The 24,490-nt window shown below is 37.9% G+C and overlaps 1 protein-coding gene across 6 annotated transcripts in view; it reads right to left on the minus strand.

Moving 5' to 3' along the window:
- Positions 1 to 24,490, minus strand: part of LOC112045501 (multiple C2 and transmembrane domain-containing protein) — an 86,458-nt gene that overhangs the window by 49,420 nt on the left and 12,548 nt on the right. For 3 of the 6 annotated variants that reach the window (XM_052884730.1, XM_052884729.1, XM_052884734.1), the window contains exon 3: positions 20,824 to 20,977. In XM_052884730.1, coding sequence (XP_052740690.1) covers positions 20,824 to 20,977 — 154 coding nt within the window. Of the gene's footprint in view, positions 1 to 3,094; positions 3,252 to 20,823; positions 20,978 to 24,490 lie in introns of those variants that run through there. The other 3 variants (XM_024081723.2, XM_052884740.1, XM_024081732.2) reach the window with 3 other exon arrangements.

Consider the following 24,490-nt stretch of genomic DNA (forward strand, 5'->3'; position numbering starts at 1 on the left):
GGTATAGGTAGGTAAACACTCGACTTAACTAATAAATAATTATTAATTCTGAGCGTATAAATTGACATGATATGACATTAATGAAAAATCCTAAGAACAAGTATAAATAGTGAGTGAGTGAGTGTAATTGATAGGTTTGAAGGCGGTGTCAAAAAACAAACTTTAAGAGCCTATTTGGCATAGCACCGCCTTCAAACTGATCAATAGAAAGGACGTAGGCACGATGTTATTTTTCGCTTTATAGAGTAATGCATCTTTAAAGTCGATTAATTTTGATAAAAAGATTTTTGTCATTTACTAGTGTTTCACAAGGTCGTACGATTTTTTTTCTTTTGTTATAATATGACTATAATATATTATGTGGGAATTAATGTTATTTAATGACCTCTTTTCTTGTCTATTGTTACGAAATACCTATGAATGTCGTAGGGAGTTGTAAGGTCAATGCACGACTTATAACCCCGGATCAAGTCATGAAGGCCATTGTCTAGTTGGTGGAACGTTTTTCCACGCCATTTTGATTAGAGAATAGAATAAAGTTTATTCATCAGCACAATATTCACAAAAGGGAAATTTGGTTAAAAAAATCTATTTACTGTCTGCATATTGCGAGAGAGATGTTTAAGTATGTTTGTTTAGAATCCTTTACTAATATCAAAAAGGATATCTCGCAATCACTTTTACATAAAGTAGAAGAGAAATCAAAACAAAGGAAACAAAAACAGTGAGTTTATAAGACAAAAGGACTGATATTATCATATCACGCAATATCTGGCTCACGACTACCAAAATATTTATGCGAGTCGTAAATAAAGGTAGCTTCGTAAGGAAGGCTATTTGTTGTGACGTAAACATGTTATTTGTATGTTAGGTAGATAATTACTTTTCCTTACTAATTTGTGAGCAGTGCCGTGATAGCCCAGTGGATATGACCTCTGCCTCCGATTTCGGAGGGTGTGGGTTCGAATTCGGTCCGGGACATGCACCTCCAACTTTTCGGTTGTGTACATTTTAAGAAATTAAATATCACGTGTTTCAATTGGTGAAGGAAAACGTCGTGAGGAAACCTGCATAACAGAGAATTTCTTAATTCTCTGCGTGTGAGAAGTCTGCCAATCCGCATTGGATCAGCGTGGTGGACTATTGGTCTAAACCCTCTCATTCTGAGAGGAGACTCGAGCTCAGCAGTGAGCCGTATATGAGTTGATAACGACGACGACGACGCCTAATTTGTAATCAATCCCTTACGGAACGAAAATAGCAATTGTGACAAAGTTTTTGAAAATAATGTACCAATGTTTTACATGTTTCGGATTCGTGATAGCCCAGTGAAGTCTGTCAATTCACATTGGGCCAGCGTGGTGGACTATTGGCCTAACCCCTATAATTGTGAGAGGAGACTCGAGCTCAGAAGTGAGCCGAATATGGGTTGATAATGATGATTTTATTAGTTTAGTTGTACCTTTCATGTTATAATAAAACATTCTTTCAACAACGAAAAGCTAGTAACTTTCTGTTGTCCTATACGAGTATATTCTGGTTTAGAATAACATATAAATTTTCAGCGGAATTGCATAGAAATAAATTCTCAAAGTAAGAAATTTAAAAGCACCGACCTGAGATTGTGCAGCGGAAAATGCAAACGGTTTGCTTCAGAGTATGTTTGAGAAAACATTTCCGCAAAATCGAAGACTTCATTAAGGTCTACGTACACTATACGACTTGTAGACACATCTAGTTGCTGCGACATGATGTGCAGTTTGCGCCGGACTATCTAGACGACAAAGGTGACTATTTTCTTTAAGAAGTCCAGAGTGACGCTGTTTTACTTGAAAAATCGAGTGTCAGGGTGTGCTCCTAAATTGCAGTTGCCAACCGTATTTACCTATACATGGACTGAACATGGACTAACAACTGTCAGAATTTATAACATAACGAAGGTTCTGCTCAGTGACGTGCGTGCCCTGTATCAAAATTATTCGGGAAAGAATACATTTCTCTCAACAGAAACAAAAATGCTTGCTTAAAATAAATGACAGTGACTTTTTACTTATGCAGGATGTTTTCAACTTTTGGGGGATCACGTAAAAAAAGAGGTTATAGATACTTTTGTCATTTAAGGACTGAAACTCTAAAGGCAGTTTCTTTTCCGGAAAGCACCAGATTCAGTGTTATTTTGCATTATTTTTGCTTTCACACGTAAGGGGCCCCTGCAGTCCGGGGACCCCTGTATCATTGATACGGCTGACACGGCGGTAGCTACGCCCCTGGTTCGGCTATTGCTGGGTCTTAGACCACGAGAGTTTTTAGGCACAACCTATTTTATGTCCTATTGTGGTGTTAGTAAAAAATATTTTCCTATATGAAACTTGAGTTGTAGCTACCTAGGTTGTCTGGAAAATAAAAATCGAAACAACAGTTAATTACACAGAGTGTACGTCATTAATGTTCATAGTACAACAATAGAAGTCGCGGACCAGTTTCATATAAAACGAAGTCATTTATGGGTTTACTGAGTCAGTGAGTGACTTTTGAAATTCCATTATATTTAATTAAAATTTATTGTTTTATACCTGAACTTTCTCCTGTAAATTAAAATTTTCTTTCTACTTTTCCTCGCAACTTGGAAAAAAAAGTAAAAGTTTCGACCGAAATAACAATAAAACGATTTTGTTTAGTTATTTATGAAGGGTTCTAATTACTAGGCGTGGAGTTTTCTGGAAGGAGCTCACGTTTTGCCTTTTGAATGTTATCCGCCCTAAAATGATCATTATCAGCCGATGGACGTTCACAGCTGGACGTCCACTGCAACCCCGTTGATGTCATCAGTCCACCATATATGGTCCAATACTATGCTTTCCAGTTTGCCTCGAAAGTAGCTTACTATTTTTGGAATATAATATTTAGCGAAAAACAGTTACTATGAATATTAAGTACATATTTTACCGAAGCAGCGAGGATTGGGTATTATGTAAATGTTACCGGTAAATTCTCCCAACTCTATACGATAATATTTGAATAAAGAATAACTATTTAATATAATCTACGGAAATGATACGATGAAGGTTTTAATTATCACAATGTCACATTATACCACTGCATCCTTTACGCCGACTATTATCACAAAACCGCGGCACACTCAGCGCGAATTGTACGAAAATATAATTTATTTTCTTATCTATACCGTCAATGTCACTTCATAGATAATATAGAATTGAATAAGCGCGGGAAATGATAGCTCACGGAGCACGAAACGTCCGTTACTCGCAATGTCCCCTGGCACACTGAAGTCTGAACATCACTACTAAGTACTAGGGTTGCATAGAATAGCTGGAAATATTGGTCGTTGAGCTGGTCTACATTGATCCAGGAAACCTCTGGGCCCGTTTATAGATATAAGTTATTACCGATGAGTTTCCTAACGTTCCCTTTCGATAATGTTTTATTTGGATTCGGAATAATCACCTATTCGAATAGAGCTTATTGAAAAAGTTCTACTATATTGAAGTAAGTTCTCGCAATTCGTTTGAATCTAGCATCCACTGAGTTTCTCTTCTCTGTAGAATGCCAAAAAACTAGTTTTTACTACAAATATCCAACCTTCTTGACTTCTCAAATGTGTTTGTAACAAAAACCTCATTGAAATAAACGAATTTTAATTATTGATAATTAACAGTTTCTCAGTTTAATTTTTTTGTATCTTTACTTTACCTCTAATTAACTAAATCCTATACCACCACTATTATATTAAAGTACTAGTCCGCATAAAGCACTTTTAAAAATATTTTATGGTTGTTTTTGCTTTATTTAGTTTTACTAACTCTTGCCCGGGATTTTGATCTGAGGAAATTTTAATTATAAACCAAAATCTATCATTGTGGAGAAGTTAAATATTTGTTTTCATCGCCTTAATATAACATTTAATGGAAATCGGAATGTACTCAACGTGAAATTATACACATCTGTTGTGTGTTCAGAAAAGTCTTTCACAAAAAACACAAAACCATAACAGAACACAGTAACTGCATAGTAGCAGAAATAAGCAAAACGTTGATACTACAAAGTAATACTACTAGAAGTATTTGTTTAAAATAATAGTATCTTACGAAAGAGAAATGTTGGGAGGCAACGACCGTGGCTAGTTACCACCCTACCGACAAAAACGGACTGCCAAGCGATTTAGCGTTCCGGTACGATGTCGTGTAGAAACCGAAAGGAGAGTGGATTTTCATCCTCCTTCTAACAAGATCCGCTTCTATCTTAGATAGCATCATCACTACCCTCAGGTGAGATTGCAGTCAAGGGTTATCTTGTAAAGAATAAAAAAAAATGTGTTTCATTCAGAAAAGCGCCAGTCAAAGCAAGTAGGAGACATCACACCAGCCTCTGGTTGCCACACTTCAATTACAAATTCAAAGCCAACGACTCTCGAGCTCCGTACATACTGTTTCGTAAAGGGTTCGTACCGCGAGCCGTAAGTGTGGGCAAATTAATCGATTGCGCCAGTTATGCCAAGATGGATAGATGACCTTTCTTTATATTGTACTACTGGGAGGTAGTTCAATAAATAGAGACCTCATCCGTATCGCTCCTAAACCTAGAATCGCTCTAATCACAGAGCCTTGATTCATACAGTCTTCGTGTTCCTTGATGTTCGTAGCATTAAAGCCAGTGTTCATCATCATCATCATCATCATCATCATCATCATCATCATCATCATCATTATCATCATCATCATCATCATCATCATCATCATCATCATCATCATCATTATCATCATCATCATCATCATCATCATCATCATCATCATCATCATCATCATTATCATCATCATCATCATCATCATCATCATCATCATCATCATCATCATTATCATCATCATCATCATCATCATCATCATCATCATCGTCATCATCATCATCATTAACAGCCGATGGACGTTCACTACACAAAAAGGTCTCGAGCTGCCAGCATCCAGGTGCTCCCTGCAACCCGCTTGATATACCCGATCCTAGTGGCCGGTCGACTACCTTTTCGGTGCGGGGTCGCCATCCCAGAACCTTGGGATCCCAACTTCCATCGGCTCTTCGATCTAAGTGCCTTGCCTTGTCAGTGACTTTGGTTCTTTTGCGGATCGCCTCATTTCTGATTAGTAGAGATACTCCAAGCATAGCTCGCCCCATCGCCCGCTGAGTGACTTTGAGCCTTTTTATGAGGCTCAAAGTCACTCAGCACAGTTAATGATTAAGTCAGGTCGGTTTAGGATTTTATAATTTCTAAATTTGCTTCTAGCTCTGGCTTCTAAAGTCTGGTTTGGTGGTAGGCATCGGTCGTGGCTAGTTACCACCTACCGACAAAGACGTACCTACAGCCAAGCGATTGGAAGTTCCAATACGATGTCGCGTAGAAACCGTCAGAGCTATGGGTAGAATAAAATTGTATCTCTTTCAAGTAAGCTCACTTCCATCTTAGACTGCATCCAGTGGTGTGCACAAGGCATTTAACTAGGGCAGGCATTCGTTGTACGTATTGAAGCTTATTTGTACAAAATGGAAAATTCCTCCTAAAAAATGGAATACAGGTACATAATAAGTCATCAGGGTAGGCAGTGCATTGTCGCATCTATGAAGTGCACGCTACTTACTGCATCATCATCATAAGTATAACCCTTGTGTAAAAATCGAAAGGGGTGTTGATTTTCATTCTCCTCCTAACAAGTTAGCCCGTTTCCATCTTAGATTGCATCAACACTCGATCCTCTATTATAGATCTACAAACAATAGTTATGTGAACAATATACTGAACAAAATACAAGTTAATGAGAACCTTATCAAATGTAAAGAGACGGTTAATAGCAATAAAATAAATGTATGGCTATTACACACGATAATAATATTCGTTACTACTCTGACCTCGTTCTACCTAAAAAAGCAGCAGACTTAGAGTAAACGGAATAGACGGCTTTAAGTTTAAAAGTATAAAGTTCATTTTCCTTTGATGTTACAGCGCTTCGATATTCCAAAATGATCGGAAGGAAATATGCGATATTATCGCTTCACTTACTAACTGCAACTGCGTAAAATGTTTGTATGATAAACTGTAGTCTGTACCTACCAATTAATATTTTAAAAATAAAATAGTAAGTAATTTATGAGTCTCTTGTATCGAGGATTACCGAACTTTTGCAATATTTAAAAAAATGTTTTACAATTTTACGTCCTGACTACTTAACTGCTCATAAAAATCACAAATTTTCCTGGGTCCAAGTTCATCTGTCAATTACTGAACTTTTCTTTATTCTAAGAATAAACTGCTTATAAAAATCAGAAATTTTCCTGGATCCAAGTTCATCTGTGAATTACAGAATTTTTCGTTATTCTAAGAAATTTTTAATAAATAACATAAAATTTAAAAAGTAAAAGATAGAGCTGGCTACTTAAAAAGAGGTCTACTCGTATGTCCAGCAGTGGATGCATAACGGCTGATGACGATGAAACGATGAAACTAGACAGTAGACACTGGAACGGGCTTCAGTGAACTGGGACTTTCTTTTCTTTCTACAAACGCTAACGCTTCGAAAACTAACAAAATGACAGGAATGACAGACCCAATCGACAACTTGATCACGTGACATGTTGATAATGAATTTCATTCCCCATACATTTTTGAAATTTTCGAAACGTTAGCGCTTGTAGAAAGAGAATTGATGTGCCACATGGCTAAGGGCCCAATATTTACCTTAGTTATGGCAAAGGGCGTTGCATAAATTGGATTCAAATTACAAAATTTAAATCTAAGCAGACATTTGACTAAAGCCTTATTCAGAAAATACCTTAGTTCCTTTGTTCCCCCTGTGAGTATTTTATACAAATCTCCGAGCGTTATTCAGTTTAACTTTATGAGGGTAGTTTCGGCCTACTTTTGGCCACCTCGCCGACGCTAACCTTAGTATCTTTACGAGTCATATCAGCACTAAAATTGTAACATAACTTTTACACATTTATTAGACCTTTACGCTCGCTAATATTTTACAATATTAAAATATCTACACAATACTACTAATATAATAAATGCAAATGTGTTTCAATCAAACAAAACTATGTTTATTTGTTACCTACACCACTACGAATTTTAAAATTCTTTTTTAATGGAAAGTTGCAATATTAGCGAGTCATCATCATCATCATCATTATCAACCGATGGACGTTCGTCTGCAGGACATATAACTCTTGTAAGAACTTCCAACTACTTCGCCGCCGCCAGCATCCAGCGGCTCCCTGCAACCGGCTTGATATCCTCTGTCCACCTGGGGGGGGGGGGGGGGTCAACTACAACTGCATATTAGCGAGTAACATAATAATTATATTGAATAATAAATTAAATGTTTTATCTCTTTATTCTCACAGGAGCGGGAACAATGCGGTGTTACGCTATAATTATATTCGCTATAATATAACTTTTAATTGAAGAAATAATTTCTAAAATCGGTTTAGTATAGTTTAGGCGTGTATGCGTAACAACTCACGTTCGGATTTTTAAATACTATTAAGTATATAAATAATGTTTAGTACTATTACATTTTTTTTTTATTTTATTGTTTACAAGTTAGCCCTTGACTACAATCTCATCTGATGGTAAGTGATGATGTGGTCTTAGATGGAAGCGGGCTGAAAATCCGAGGGAAAATGTGAGGGGGATGAAAATCCACACCCCTTTCGGTTTCTACACGGCATCGTACCGGAACACTAAATCGCTTGGCGGTACGTCTTTGCCGGTAGGGTGGTAACTAGCCACGGCCGAAGCCTCCCACCAGCCAGACCTGGACCAATTAAGAAAATCTCAATCTGCCCAGCCGGGGCAAAACCCAGGACCTCCGTTTTGTAAATCCACCACGCATACCACTGCGCCACGGAGGCCGTCAAACCGTTACATGTTTATATCGTTATATTACTATGGCGCACAGGATTCAATGGTATCTTAAATAGGCCAAAGGAAACTTGGAGGCAGTCCAGCGTCCATAAAAGTGGCAATGAAGGCTACCCTTTCCTGGATCACGCTCAAGGACTAGATCAAGGTCAAGGTCCGTGATAAATTCCGCTAGAGAAATGTATTAAAAAAGTAATACAGATAACGTATTGTATCCCGCCCCATAGATATATAGACTATTTGACGCCCGCGTTGATTTCGTCCGCGTAAAATTTAGTTTTTCACAAATCCCGCGGAAACCATCTATTCATTGCCGAATAACCTGCACTATCTCCCGTGAACGCCCCGTTAAAATCTTTTCAGCCATCCAGAAATAAGCCGGGACAAAAATTTCAGTTTTCCAGCTTAGAAAACAATTTTAAAGAAAAAGACTTTCCTACAAATTTTCTGCACCTACATTCCCCTCCCTCCATCTATATTACCTATAGATGGAGGGAGGATATATGTATAATCTATATTATAAAAAAGTCTGCCTATCATTAACAGAAATAGTTTCTGCAATCCGATTTTTATAGTCCCAGAGAATAGCGCTGTTAATCATACAGACAAACAAACAAACTCTACTGCTTTATAATATTAGTACAGATAAAATTGTAAATAGAAGATTTAATAATGCAGCGTTGGAACAATGCAAGTACGTGCATAGACGTGCAGGCGGTCAAGTACCTCATTAAAATATTACTGTGCAGGTCTTTGAAAGCACGAATTTATGTCGAAATACTGAGTAAAAGCTTTCATCGCTCTAAGTCTACGTCAGCAAGGCGTCACTTTGTTAACCAATCTTACCCGACTACGACGAAGTCAAAAGGAAGGGTTATGATTTTAGCAGTTTATGTATTTGGGTACGTATTTTCTTCCGTAGTGCCTAAACTATTTTGATGAAAATGACAAGTAATTTATTGTGACAAATCAGCTAACTTTAATCTGAAATCTACTCGTGTCCTCGACTAATATTACCTACAGTTTATTGACGTAAAAGAATAATTGATCACTTAAGATAATAGGAATGAAAAATAGCACCTACATTTAACTTTAGTCCTTTATTTGTCTCGTTGCTTCAGATGTTAGCCTATGGCTTCGGATATCATGAGATCCTAGGTTGGAATCCTGAGTTGGGCTAGGAAAAATTGAGGTTTTGTTTCTTCCGAGAAGTTAATTACTTATTAGTAAAAAATCCTCAGCTAGATATTTATCTATACTAATATTATAAAGATGTAAAGTGGTGTTGTAGGGGATAATCTCTGGATCTACTGAACCGATTTTGAAAATTCTTTTACCTCTAGAAAGCCACGTTGTTTGTGAGTGTCGTAACACAGTCAAAGGCTATATTTTATCTCCATATGCTCACTGGAACGGGAAACCGCAGGGCATGGGCTAGTTATAATAAAAAGAATGAGACTACGCACCATATAAAAAACATAAATGTATCAATTATTTATTTACTCGTGTAGAAGAGAACAAGCTTGGATTTCAGCCAAGGAGTCTGAATTCATTTAATTTTGGCAGGAGCCGAATAAACCCTACTAAAAAATTCATCGTATTGCACTACATATTTATTTTGATAAGTACAACAAAACTGGAATATTTGCAACAGCTTTGAGCTGAACATTTCTTGAAAGAAAAATGTAGTCTTGTAGCAAGAGTCTGTCATGGCCAGACATTCAGCATTTTATAAAAGCTGAAAGTTTGGCAGAATATGTCCTTAGGTACTTAAGTACAATAGGCATCTATGGAGCCTCGTTACGGTTTGCCATTTTTTACCATGGTGGATTTAGGACTTCTACCTCCCAAAGTCTCCAAGTTAACGAGGTTGGTGTACGCGAACCCCTAGGGGTTCACGTACTTCACTGCAGGGGGTTCACGACAAGATTTACGTAATGTTGGCTCGATAACTGATGCCGAGTCAGAATTAAGGTTAAAATTGTCAAAAATTACTCCTAACATTGGATCCATTTGCGACAAGAAACAAGCACACTCTTGGTACTTTTGGTACTTTATGTGTTAACTTATATTCAAATTAAATTACCTTAATTTCTTCAACAGTCAAATTTATTTTTTTCCAAGGTTCATTAGTAAGGAGGTAATTTTTGTAAGGAGTTCGCTGTCACTTGGAAATTTTAATAAGGGTTCGTGGAGCCGAAAGTTAGAGAAACCCTGATCTATAGCAGAAAATAGTGGTCATTTATTCCCTAAGGCAGTAATAGCCCTTTTAAGGATTTTTATAATTGATTACTATTAAGTTAATTTTCCGTGAGTAGCTTCATCTTGATCTTGAAAAAAATCTGGTTAGTAACATCTTTTGGTAAACTACCCTCCTCCCAACTTGTATCAATAACGAGGTTATTAAAAGTTGTTACTAACCAGATGTTTTTACTGTTGCTGAATTAATAGTTATACTACTTAACGGCCATAATGTCCTACAAATTGCGTGGTACATTATCTCGTTCCGACGCTCAGAAATTTTCATTACCTGTTAACCCAGTTAGCTACCAGAATCAAGAATGTTCGTATATAAAAAAGTTGAGCGTCTCATGGAAAATTAATTTGATAGTAAGTAATCAATTGTTAAAATGCTCCACGGATCCTGTGCTTTAACTGACTGCCTTGGAAAGATAAGAAAAACATTTCCGTGACGGAAAGTCCCTGTTTGAAGGAAGTCTTAGATATCGCTGGATAGATCTGCAAGTTATTGGAAAAGTTCCATAAGTATTTCCGGTGTTAATAGTCGAAGTTATCAGCAAAATAAGCAATTTTCTTGCCCGAATATTACTTATATTACTTACTATGAGTTTTTGGGTGAAATGTTTTATTTGTTTTAGCTAGAGCCAACGAAGTAGGTACCTACACCTAAATAACTTCTAAGTTCATTCTTTAAGTAGGAAATATTTAAAGAGTAAAGAGGTAAGATTTGAATAGCTGTTATTTTGTTTGTTTGTTTGTTAAGAATATGTTTTGAAACTACACGAGTATAATGAGTAATGAAATGGAATAGTGAGTATTTCTTTATTCCAAGTGTCTAAACTCGCTAATCCATATTGGAGCAGCATGATGATTATAAGCTCTAAATCTCCTCTTCCATAAGGAGAAAATTACCAAATGATGACGATTCTCTGAACAAAAAATAAAAGGTCACATTAGGTGGCCTAATTGGTATTCTTGTTTAAAAAAGCTCTGATATCGCTTAAACTTTCAAGCAGAACTATAAAATTCAAAAAGTCAGAGTGTAACCCAGTTCTGTAAAGTTCAGAACGATCTAAATACCTGCCTCCTGACCTTTACAATTTATTTGTAGGCCAAATGGAATTCTTGATCCGACATTTTGTGGTTTTACACAAATATTTATTGCACAAAAAATATTTTCTATGCAGAAAATTCAACATTGAAAAATTTATGTTGTTCGACCATTTCGGTTTTTATATTATTTTGTACAAAATATTTTCTGTGAAAAAAATACGGTACTGAAAAATTTGTTTGTATTTTTTCTATCATCCACTAAAAAAAAATTAATTTAATAAATAAAATCCTAATAAAATAAAAAATTGTAATTCTTTTGGATCTTTTTTAGAAGATTAACTTTAACTAAACGAATAGCTTATAATATGCTAGAATTGAATACGATAATAGTCCAACGGATTTCTAACCGTCAAATCGATCTAAATCAATTAAAAATGGGCTCCAGCCCATATGTTATGTCAATAAAAATTTACGATAACCTACCACACCATATATGAAATGAGGAGAAAGATATTGCATTCAAAAAGAAATTCAAGGACTTTTTGGTCGAAAAGTGCTACTACGCAGTAAATGACTACATGAATGATAAAGAAAACAAAAAATAAAATCGGTCTCCCAATCGGTCACTTGACAACTAAGGCTACGCCCAAACTGGGTATCCTAACTTGCATTATATAATTAAGAGCAACTAGTGTCATTATTATATTGTATAATGTAAAATGTATGGCATTGCTTGAATATGAAATAAATAAATCAAATTTATTGATGGTGATTAGATACTAAAGCGCAGATCAGTTCATCGTTACCCACTGTGAGACCCAGCTTCTTTCACCGCCAGGCCAGACCTAAACATTACTGAATATAAATCCCACATGAACTAATTAATACTTGTACATATGTTTTCTGTGACTAAGCCAAAGTTCTCAAATCTAAACTTGGTGTTGAACTGCAATATACAAATGTGCATTGGTTCTAGATAGGTTTGTAAGATGGTGGTAACAAATAAAAATAGCCTAGGCTGAGCCTGACGGCCTCCATGGCGCAGACCACAACAAACCACCACGCATACCAATGCGTGGTGGATTTACAAAACGGAGGTCCTGGGTTCGATCTCCGGCTGGGCCGATTGAGGTTTTATTAATTGGTCTGGCTGGTGGTAGGCTTCAGCCGTGGCTAGTTACCGACAAAGACGTAACGCCCAGCGATTTAACGTTCCGGTACGATGACGTGTACAAACCGATAAGGGGTGTGAATTTTCATTCTCCTCCTAACAAGTTAGCCCGCTTCCATCTTAGACTGCATCATCACTTACCATAAGGTGTGATTGTAGTCAAGGGCTAACTTGTAAGGAATAATAAAAAAAAATAAGGAACCCTCCTAACTTTAATTTAAAGTTTCCGACTTTACTTACCACCATTAAATTATATCATGACATAACTTGACGTTTCAAAAGTGCTTGTAAAGTAAGCCTAATTGAAATAAATGAATGAATAGGTACTAAATTTTCGAATAAAAGGAATTGCATATGCTCATTTTTACATTAAATGACTGACGAATGTTGGCACGAGTATCTGCCACTACTAACAATAATTAGCTGTCTTTAGGTCTTTTCAATTCTTTTGTTAACTTCGGCAGTGTTTCAACCCTGCTAAGATTAAATAACTGTTGCACGAATGAACTTCGCAAAAAAAATATTACACGTCACGATTCCACTTTGCGGCGTTAGATCTCCATCGAATCCCCTGCTGCTTGAAATTCGAGTAGCTACGTGATATCCATTTCACTGTGAATTTAGGTCGATACGGGATTGAATCGTGCTTCCTACGAGTACCTTAAAATCAAACAGTTGGTCTTTTCAATTTGTAACCAGAGCATTAAACGTTTAACTAAAATTATAGACCTATCAACGACGAAAGTTGACACAGCTGTTTCTTATTGGACGAATATAACTCTTTTTTTTCATCTATATTAGTAAAGTTTCTAATCTAGTACGAGTGATTCCTACTTAGCTGCAATAGTTTTCCTTTTGATTTTATTGTAATTACTAGTAGACGCCGCGCGGTTTCACCCGCGTGGTTCCCGTTTCCGTAGGAATGCGGGGATAAAATAGCCTATAGCCTTCCTCGATAAATGGGCTATCTAACACTGAAAGAATTTTTCAAATCGGACCAGTAGTTCCTGTGATTAGTGCGTTCAATTAAACAAACAAACAAACAAACTCTTCAGCTTTATAATATTAGTATAGATACTATTTTAAAACATTAATATTTAGAAACATATCCTATTACAGAATACAATTTTAATGGTCTGTTCAAAGACATCTTACACAAAATACATACCTATACAAGTATAAATAATAATTAATCCCCACTTTGCATGTTGGGGAGGCACCCAGAAAATATTTTTTGGCATGCTGTGCTTAGTCTGCATTCTTGTGCTAAACGCACTCAGTTAGAGCTTTCCGTTACCTACTTAATGATCTTTCATTTAAACCACGGACAGACTATACGTACATTTATAGCCAAACTACAAGAGTTCCTAACGAATCCCGACAAACAAGCAACCTCTCGGCGTTGCTCGAAACTAGGTAGCTTAATGCTTGTCTGTGGCTAAAGAACCCTAAAAAAATCAGCTCTTATTTTATCACTTAAAATGCCAAGGAAATTTCCGCTTTGAACACCTCAAAGCGTCAGATAACGTACTCCATTGTTCGAGACAACAAAAGACGGCGGTCTAGGTCAGATAGTTGACCTGCATGATGTAACCGAGCTTGCATCTGCTCTAGGAATAGATCTTGGAGCATGTCTGATGCGATCAATAGTGCGGTGACGTCATGTGCAAATAGGGTTGCCAGTACTTATTTAATAAAGTATTGAAGCTAATATTTTTCAGATAAGCTATAAAATATAATACGGTTAAAGAAAAACATAGTCACAGTAATATTGAAGGCGAAAGTGAAGTTTGTATGTTTGTTTTTCTTTTACGCTCCGGTTATTAGAGCGATTTAGCTGTAATTTGGAATAGAAACAGATTTCAATCTTGATTAACGCATAGGCTACTTTTCAACCATAATTCCCACGGGATTTGTGAAAAACTGAATTCCACTGTTACTATCTTTACTATCACATTACATTTAAATTTTATGAAAATAAAGTTAAAAGCTCTTTTAATTAAATTAATTTATTCGTTTAAAGTTTGGAACGTAGTTAGACAGAATATAAGTTCGGATACGCTACATGCTGTTGCATCAGGGAAAATTCAATGAAAAGGAACGTCTATAAAATATTTTAATGATAGTTTGTTAGATTTGGGTATTGAAAATATATTATTTTGCGTACTATATAAATATTTTTTGAACAGCCTCTATCCAGATCCGAACTACAGAACATTTAAAGGTAATAAATATTACAGTACGGTTGACAGCCCTATGCATCGCAACAAGTCCATAATAACTACTTAAAGGCTCCTAACAGGCATAATTTCGGCAATTACTGCTCATGAAAATAAGTACGTACCTATTAATGTACTAGTGGACTTTTGCGATTATGCCCGCGCAAAATAAACTAGGTCCAGACAGAAAAGAAGGAAGGAGGGATTATTTTGAACTTTTTTATAACAATTAAGCTCGCGCTTGACCTCAATCTCACCTGATGGGAAGTAGATATGGCATAAGGTGGAACGCGTTTGCCTAGAAGATGCCTATTCACTCCAATCTTAAAAGATGCGGAGAGAGTTTCATACCCATGTATATAAGAAATGAAAAAGCAAATCGCTTCGTACGATCGTTATAGGGATGGAAACCTACCCGGTGTATTGCAGTGCGATGGTAAAAAGGTGACTGTGGTACGAGCACAAATAGCTCCAGTGTACACTCTCCGAAATATATACTGTACCTCTCCGAAATATATTTGTAAAAACCGAGTCTCGCGATCTTCTTGCAATGACCAAGGCTTTGAAGCTTTGTCCGAAGGGGTGAGTCTTCCTCTATGAGTCTCCTGGATCGGCGATCTACAGCATCCATAAACATAATACACAGACAAACTTTTTCACAATAGGTATTTCATTATTTTAATGCTTCATGTTCTAGTAATTCTACCACTTTTTGCTGCAAAGGTGTGGTTTGCGTGCTAGAGGAGGGTATGATGGGCTTTTATGAAATTACTATTTTTTATATCTATTTTATAATGCGACTAATAAAAAGTTATTAAGGAACATGAAATATAATGAAAACGTCCTTTCCTAATCAGATAAAGCTTTTACAGTAATTGGATAATACAGTTTGGCAAACATAACCCTCATGTCCTAACCCTCGATTATAGTTAAGGAAGTTACACACTGCATCGGACCCGAATCCGTGAAAATACGTCATGGAACTATTTGTATGGTACGAGTAACGAGTGCACGTTAAACTTAATGCTAGCCACAAACGGTCATTTATTCTCACGTTTCTGTAGCACCCACGACTATAATTAATCGTGTGTTAGTCACTGCGTACATGACTTGTATAGTATGCCGCATGGGTACTGCCGTTTGCTTTTCAGAAACGTGAGAATAATTGACCGTCAATGGCGACCTTAACATTTCGAAACTGCTTGTAAGCTAGACTCCGGGCCACGAAAGAAGTTTCGCGGCTTAAATCTGAACTAAAATTGACAGCGCCTTACATAAATGACAATGAGACCGCCATTACCAAATGACAATGAGCGCCATTATGACGTTTGCGCCCCTTTGTTTCGTGGCGCGGGGTATAAACCTATTTGAAACTTAATGAATTGGGATTAATGACTACTTCAAACAAATAAATATTATCGCCGCGTTGCAACGACTTGCGGTATGGACGGCTTCAGTGTGCTCGTGGCGTTCGAGCCGTCCACATCTTTTGTTGAGTAATTCTTTATGGGTTACTTGAGATAGACGGGGAGAGTGACTTGAGTGGAAAAGGGGAGTGTTTGTTAACAGTCAAAGGATCCTTTAACCCTACATACAACGTTCACAAGTGCGTGACTTCACTCAAGGTCATTCTCTGCCATTCTAGGGGCTTATTTTGGTTACAGTTTGATTTGTAAATTAAGTTGCCCTGACAAATGTTGTGAATCATAACCTTTGTTCGACATTAGTTTTATTATTTTTGTAATCACTTCTCAGTCTGCTAAAATAAATACCTCAGACGTGCCTTGAATCCAAGTCAGACATATTTATGTTATTAGACAGCAGAGCGGTAGATATGCCAAAGATCTTCCAAAGATGTCAGATCAGGGAGATCGGATCAGTACGTGTAATAACTGAATTCAGTCCGACATTTTCATGGAATCGGATCGGCCGCAGTGCGTAACCGCCCTGACGTGCCGACAAATTACTGTAACTTTATCAACTTTATTAGTTTTTCTTTGCTGCCTCTTCGGAGTATTTTGGTTCCTTCTAACATAAATATTTATGTGGTTGAATTAATATTTTTCTGGTAAGTTAGGGCTGTAAGGGGGAGGCTAGTACCAGTCAGTCTCCCCAACTGCCAACCTCACCTGCTCGTGGTGCACCCTGCAGATGGACCGACGAGGCTCTGGCGACCGACGAATGGCGGTATATCCATTCCCACAGGCTAGATTACGAAATGCCTCAGGCCGGTGTCGGGCAGCAGCGACACCGGCGCGAGTGATCTTACACTGCGCTGACCAACCCACATGCCCAGCGTGGTCAGTATCGGGCAAAACTTTATATGGAAAGAACAAACACAACACAGCCCCTAGTCCCCGGCAGCCCCGCTATTCCTGACTCTGGCAGCGGTTATGGTAACGGCGGGGCAAGGGGTGTTAAGAATCTCCGGCAGAGATTCCGCTGCCAACCCCGACGGCTACTTGGGCCTCATAGCCGATGGACGTTGGGGTCCCAAAGTGCTGGAATGGCGACTCCGCACTAGTAAGCGCAGAGTTGGCCGACCCCCCACCAGGTGGACTGACGACATCAAGCGAGTCGCAGGGATTCGCTGGATGCAGGGGGCTCAGTATCGTGATGTTTGGAAGTCCCTACAAAAGGCCTATGTCCTGCAGTGGACGTCCATTGGCTGATATGATGATGATGAAGTACCTAATCTTCAACTCATTTATATAGGATCTTTGCGACATACTTCGTCCGGAATTACTAGCGCCATTCTTAAATTTGCTGCCAAGCAGCATTGCTGTGCTACTGTCCTGATTAAAGATATAAAAGCCTATGTGACAATATGCCTAGACGTGTTTCTAGTGACTGTGCCCGGCAATGTGCTTTGTAGGCGATAAGCGATTTCAACGTAACATTGGCCTAACTGTTCGTCAACATTTATTAAAAAACAACTGATACAATTGTTACATACCATTATCATCATCAACATTAACAACCCATATTCGGCTCACTATTGAGCACGAGTCTCCTCTCCGAACGAGAGGGGTTAGGCCTTAGTGCACCTAGCCAAAGCTGGCCCAATGCGGATTGGCAGACTTAACACGCTTAAAGAATTAAGAAAATTCTCAGGTTATAGGCTTCCTCACGATGTGTTACCGTCAACGTTTGAGACACGTGATATTTAATTTCTTCGCGAAAGGTCACTCATCATATCGAAAACCTCTTGACGCTCAAAGATGAAATTTAGCAGGAAGGTGGTTTTTAATATTAGTGGACGTCCGCTAAGAAAGAATTTTGCGACAAGGCCAGATAGAGATCTAAGGGCGATTAGCCATAGACGCGGACATTAACTAAACATGTAAGCTAAACGGTAAACCCATTCTCAGTGTTGATTCACCAAAATGAATGTAAGTAATTTTATGTCGTTTTCTTGTTCTCTTTGAAATTTTCTTTATCCTCCTCCTCTGATGTAAATATTAAGTAGGTATGAAAAATTTGCCAGTGCTGCTACGACTTGAATGTACACTCGGCATCTGACCGACTTGTTTTCATGTGATCTTTGTTTATGGGTTTATACCATAGAGTACATTGAATATAGGTTTATACTAAGAAAGCACGCGTAGTTTCCAGTATCTTTACAAGATGGCAGTGGTAACTTTGAAGTTTACCTTTTTTCAGAACCTACACCGACCTAAAATACTAATGTAGGAAACAATTAATTGTTACTTCACCAGATGGCGCAACTATCAAACGAACGTTAACGCCATCTAGGGCTGTACTGCATGACTATAGCTTCACCAAACCTTCGTTAGATGGCCTTAGTGTTACAATTGTATTTCGTTTGTACCCTCCTTCGGCAATATGAATGGTGACCTCTTGATCCCTCACCCCTACCCGTTCCCCTTTACTACAAAGCAAAATCAACAGCGAGCGTTGCGTAATGAATTGCAAGTTAAAAACTGAATCGTTCGCATGGCCGGGTAACAAAGGAGAATGACGTTTTATATTATGTGTCAATTGGAAAGACACCTCAAAGACTATGAATATAGAAGCTAGAATTCCTTGCATCTTTTTACTTGAATAGTAAATTACCTGCTTACTTACTTCGCAAGCTCAGCTAGGACTATCCCATAAAGCTCTTTCATTACGTCTTATTATGACACTTTGCTCTAATCTGAGTCCGGTTATAGATGAGTTTCGCCGACCAAGAGATTCTTTCGAACGCCTTAGGTTTTTTTATTTGCCACGGAGGTTCCATCAGTCGAATATCGTCAAGTTGAATGTGAAATTAATTTACATAGTTTCAAAAATGACTGGGCGACCATTGTTACAGGATAAGTTTCAGTGAGACCTAAAATATTAGAAGGTATTTTTACAGCTAGTCATCGATATACGTGTTTTGAAATCCATTTCAAAAATGAGCGCATTATTTAGCTGTGTGACTAAATCTATCTGTATTTATTTGTATAATATGTGTGACTAAATCGTGAGTATTATTAAGCGATAGATAGGCAAAAAATCAAGATGACTTCAAATCAAAGTGAACTGAAAGGTTATCCGACGATGGATTGCAATGCTAAAGCTCTAAGAATTATTATTTCCGTGATTTGAAACATGATCGAAAAACTTAACTAAGATTTCCTTGAAATATAAGCTTGTTTGTTTTACAATTATCCTCAACTTTATAAAACTTCCCTCTAAGTACTGGAAAACCGCATCTTAAATTTCTTACTCGAAGACTACGTTCTCAATTACGAACAAACTTTGTTTTCAAGCTGACAAAAAACACCTATTTATTATAATGAACTTTTCGAACTCATAGCTTCGAAGTTTAAAAAGGAAGTTTATACCTAATTTCCGTCTTTTTATTTGTTTTTAATGTTGCTAGCCCGTATACGTATATTTTTTATCCTTAAATATCTTTTCCTTTTCTTGTTATGTTTCCTTAATTAGAATGAAGTGTATTTTTACAGGAATTCGGGAAATTCCATCATTTATATTACTAAAATATTAGAACCATTCAGGAAGAGAGCGTGCTTCCTCCTATAAGAACAAATGTTATCTTTTAATGTTATACCGTTTTACTATTAAAACATATTTTAATGACAAATAAACTCAGATTCTCAAGATATTCTTAATCAAAATATAAATATTATCACCTAAAATTAATTAAAAATGGCCATGTGATTATTTTATATGCGTTAGACGTATAGGTGCGAGAGGCATACCAGCAATGTTTTTCTGTAACCTTCAGACCTAGGCCTTACTCGAACTGCAGCAAATATCCAAGATTCTTCAGGTATCCAAAGCTGCTCTAGAGGTTCTACCGCATGTATGGATGGGCAAGGAAAGCAACACGAACAGAGAAGTTGAGTCTTTATGTGTTGTGAAAAACCCTTAACCCTACACTCGGAATTTTTCTCACTACCACGGTGATTACATGAAATGCTACGAAATATGTTTCTTTACCCCGAACAAGGTCTGTCAAAGAGCTCTCAGCTTGCTTGTCAAAGTAAAAATAAAAAAGACAGTGGTGTTTATTTTAAGATACACATCATAGATATGGAAGAAAATTGAACGACAAAATAACTTGTAATAACTGGCGTGAAGTGATTGTAAAAGGGTCTCCATTCAGCAGTAGCCGCGATTTAGCTCTGTCTATCCACACACTGCTCTACACAAATAACAAATAAAGACAGCCTGTACTTTCACAGCCCGTTCACCCATGGTCTCGGTTTTACTGGTCCGTTTTATTAGATACCTACGTTTTTTTTTCATCGAAGGCGCTGAGCGACTCCACATATATGGTACAATATTCAGTATATACAGTTAAGAAACGGAATACGTATCCGAAATGTTTCCGTACAATTTTACCAGATAGACATGACGACGTCCATCCTGGTAGAATAGCGGCGGTATACTGCGAATTTGCTTTTAAACAACGTATCCAGTAATGACGGATACGTAATACGTTGAAAGTTATACGGTGCCTATGTGTGAACAAAGCATAGTTTTTTGTCGTATCCGTTAATACGGATACACGTAGACGATTTATGAACGCGCGGTCAAAATCGGTAAAATTGGGAGCGGTGCCAGTGGGCAAGACGAGCGGCATGAGATGCGGTAGCACAACATCTCTGCCTACTTCCCACACCACTATAGCAGTGTGTAACGGGCCCGTGATATCGTCATAGATCTAAATCAAACAATCCAATCAATATAAGTACCTTTCTTTCCTCTTCGTGGTGATGTGGCCGGCGTACTATGCTCGGAGCTCTGGTCTGCTGCATACTCAGTACCGCTGCTGTCATGGCCCGGCGCCAGCGACAGTATAGTACCGGCCGGGCATCTCTCTCTACTCCTACTGCGTTGCCAGCGACTCTACAATGAATATAAAATATATTGAAAATCCTTGTTGGTTCAACACGAGGTCTTAAGTTCGAATCGTAGGTCAGTCTATGGGATATTAAGTTTTCTTTCTTCTATAAAAAAGTCAGTCTCACCCCGGAGTGGGGGAGTTGGTGGTGTTAGTTACGATAATCTAGTGAAAGTTGAATAATAATTGTATCACAATACTTGGCCCTTGCTTACGAAAATAGTTAGTTCCGATAGGAGTTTCAGTCAATGGCCTTAAAGCGAAAAGCTATTAACACTTTGAGAAGCTTTCGCAAGAGTAAATGAATCATTGTATCGTCGTCATCAACCCATATTCGGCTCACTGCTGAGCTCGAGTCTCCTCTCAGAATGAGAGGGGTTAGGCCAATAGTCCACCACGCTGGCCCAACGCGGTTTGGCAGACTTCACACACGCAGAGAATTAAGATAATTCTCTGGTATGCAGGTTTCCTCACGATGTTTTCCTTCACCAATTGACACACGTGATATTTAATTTTTTTAAATGCACACAACTGAAAAGTTGGAGGTGCATGCCCCGAACCGGATTCGGAATCGGAGGCAGAGGTCATATCCACTGGGCTATCACGGCTCTCATCATTCAATCATTGTATAAATTGATTAATCCAGTAATTAATCTTTGAGACAATGCGTATTATGAGGAGATTTCTCTCACTGGAGCCCTGACCATCGATCGGTTGATTGGTCAAAAGCCGCACAACGGGCTGGATTTATTTAATTGATAAAGCTTTAACAGAGTTTGTCTAAGCTAATATTATACAGAGGTAAAGTTTGTAGTGTTGTAGGGGTAATTTTGTTATCTAATGAATCATTCTTGAAAATTCTTTTACTAATGGGGGCACACCATGCGTTGCGGCGCCGCATCGCAAAGATTTCACCGTATCAGCGGGCACACGAGCGGTGCGGCGCCACAACGTTGGTATATCGCAGCGGCGCCGTAGCAGCGTTTGACAGTCTGTTAATAAAGTAATGTTGTGACGCATAAACGACTGAGCGGTGCCGCTCCGACGTCGCAACGCATTCACCCCTCCCCGCCTCGTCTCGGTGGTTGAAAGTCCGGTGCGGCGCCGGAGCGCATCGTGTGACATGCCACAGATATTTTTATGTAAGACGACGCAGCGACACCGCTCCGGCGCCGCAACACCGAACGCATCGTATGCCCTTGCTCTAACAAAAAGGCACGTCGTTTGTAAGTGGCATACGTTATATTTATTTCCGTATTCTTAAAGGAACAAGAACTGTACGGGAGAAACCGAGGGACGTCTGCCAGTCCTTCTAATATTATAAACGCGAAAGTTTATATGGATGTTTGGATGTTTGTTTGGATCGCTACTACTGAAGCGATTCGGCTGAAATTTGGAATGGAAATAGATTTTACTCTGGATTAGCACATAGGCTACTTTTTTTCCTGAAAAAATCCATGGTTTCTCAAAATTTGAGAAAACTGATGATTTTGATGATATGTATGTTTGTTACTCTTTCACGCCTCGACTACTAAACCGAATCAACTGAAATTTGGTATTGAGATATAAATATTATAGCATGGATTAACACATGGGCTACTTTTTATACCGGAAAAATCCATGGGTCCCGGGGGATTTGTAAAAAACTAAATTCCACGCGGACGAATTTTAAAAATAAAAAAAAAGTGAAAACTAATAAACTAGAACTGTGTATTACGGTATGTAACGTTTTTCTAAAGTCATGGGTGGAAAACATTAATCTGTTTTCCTCGATGGTAAGAGGATTATCTTCTTACAACGTTTATTAATAGCTTTCTTTATGCCTTGATCCGTTTTAACGGTCATCATAAAATGTAGAGCGCTGGTTATCCATAATCTTTTATCTTTTGTTTTTGTTTCCGACCGGGAAAGTTTGAAAGCAAGACAACTTTTCTTTATAAACTTTTAATTTGTCGAGTAAATAATTTATTACATTGCTTGTTTTAACCATTGAAGTGAAAAAGAGAGTGTTTTTGAGTTTGACTTTGAGTGTTTGTCGGTGTATCATTAACATCAGGGGTATATTCCAATATTTTATAATTATACTCGTCGATTTATAATAATATTCGCCTATAAAAAGTAACTTTACAGAATGCAGGCGCTGATTGCGATTTCAGACCCAATCTTAAATCCGCAAAGCTGCAATGGCAGTTTTTTTAATTGATCCTGGTCTGGCTAGTTACCGGCAAAGACGTACCGCCAAGCGACTTAGCGTTCCGGTACGATGTCGTGTAGAAACTTAAACTTGTGTAGGGTGATTTTCATCCTACTCCTAACAAGACAGATAAAAAAAGCAAAATATGTAGTCGTATATAAACCTCTGTAGTATTGAAGTTTTTGTCTTGCTTGCATCTACGAGGACGTATCCTTGTTTATATTCTTTGAAACTTCTAAACGGGATTTTATGATTGATGATGGGGAAAATGCTAGCAAAAATTTCCATATTTCTGCGCGCGAACTTGCAGGCGACAGCTAGTATAATCGAAACGAGAAAAGTTTCAAGGTCGTATGTTTTTCTATTCTGTCGCGTCTAAGAAAAGTAATTTACGACCTCAACGTCGCTATGTTGTTATTTGCAACTTTTTACTGCATTATTACTGTTTTTTGCTGTAGCTATTTTTAGCCGAGGCTTTATTCGGTTCTCAGTTAAAAATCGGGTCCGTTTTTTTAAAAAAAATGTTGACATCAGGTTCGTTGTGTTTGAGTTTTGTGACACTAAATAAAATTAGTGAATTAGTGTGGACTGACTGGGAGCGTTTGATAATCTTTATCATCATCATCATCATATCAGCCGATGGACGTCCACTGCAGGACATAGGCCTTTTGTAGGGATTTCCAAACGTCACGATACTGAGTCACCTGCATCCAGCGAATCCCTGCGACTCGCTTGATATCGTCAGTCCACCTGGTGGGGGGTCGACCAACACTGCGCTTACTAGTGCGGGGTCGCCATTTTAGCACTTTGGGACCCCAACGTCCATCGGCTCTTGATATTCTTACAGCTTTAATTTTAAGTTTACAATGTAGAAATATATAGCACAGAATACATTTTAAAGCGATATTAAATGTACGAGTAGCGCCGCCCTTATCTAACTATTCTATACCGATGGTAGAAATATAATTGTATATTTATAGTTCAAAATGAACGTTCATATTATATTGTTATCTGATTTTATGTTATCGGATGGAGTAATTAATTTTTCAATATCATCAGTTTTCCTAATTCACAAATGAAACCAATTCACTGCAGGCAAACAACAAATTATTTAAAATTAAATGTTATTTTAACAAAATACTTTAATGTTTCACAAACTATTATGCATCCTATGGTTTTACCCGAAACATTCACAGTTACCCCCTCCCGAATGGCCCTCTAAGCCGAGGTCCGTGTTCGAGGAAAGAGTCGTTCCGTCCTCTATCTTTATTTCACCCTTCGGGTCTCATCTGCGCTCGACCAAACCCCCCGGTGTCGCCGTAGT

This window comes from Bicyclus anynana, chromosome 2 (assembly GCF_947172395.1).
Source record: "Bicyclus anynana chromosome 2, ilBicAnyn1.1, whole genome shotgun sequence".
NCBI lineage: Eukaryota > Metazoa > Arthropoda > Insecta > Lepidoptera > Nymphalidae > Bicyclus > Bicyclus anynana.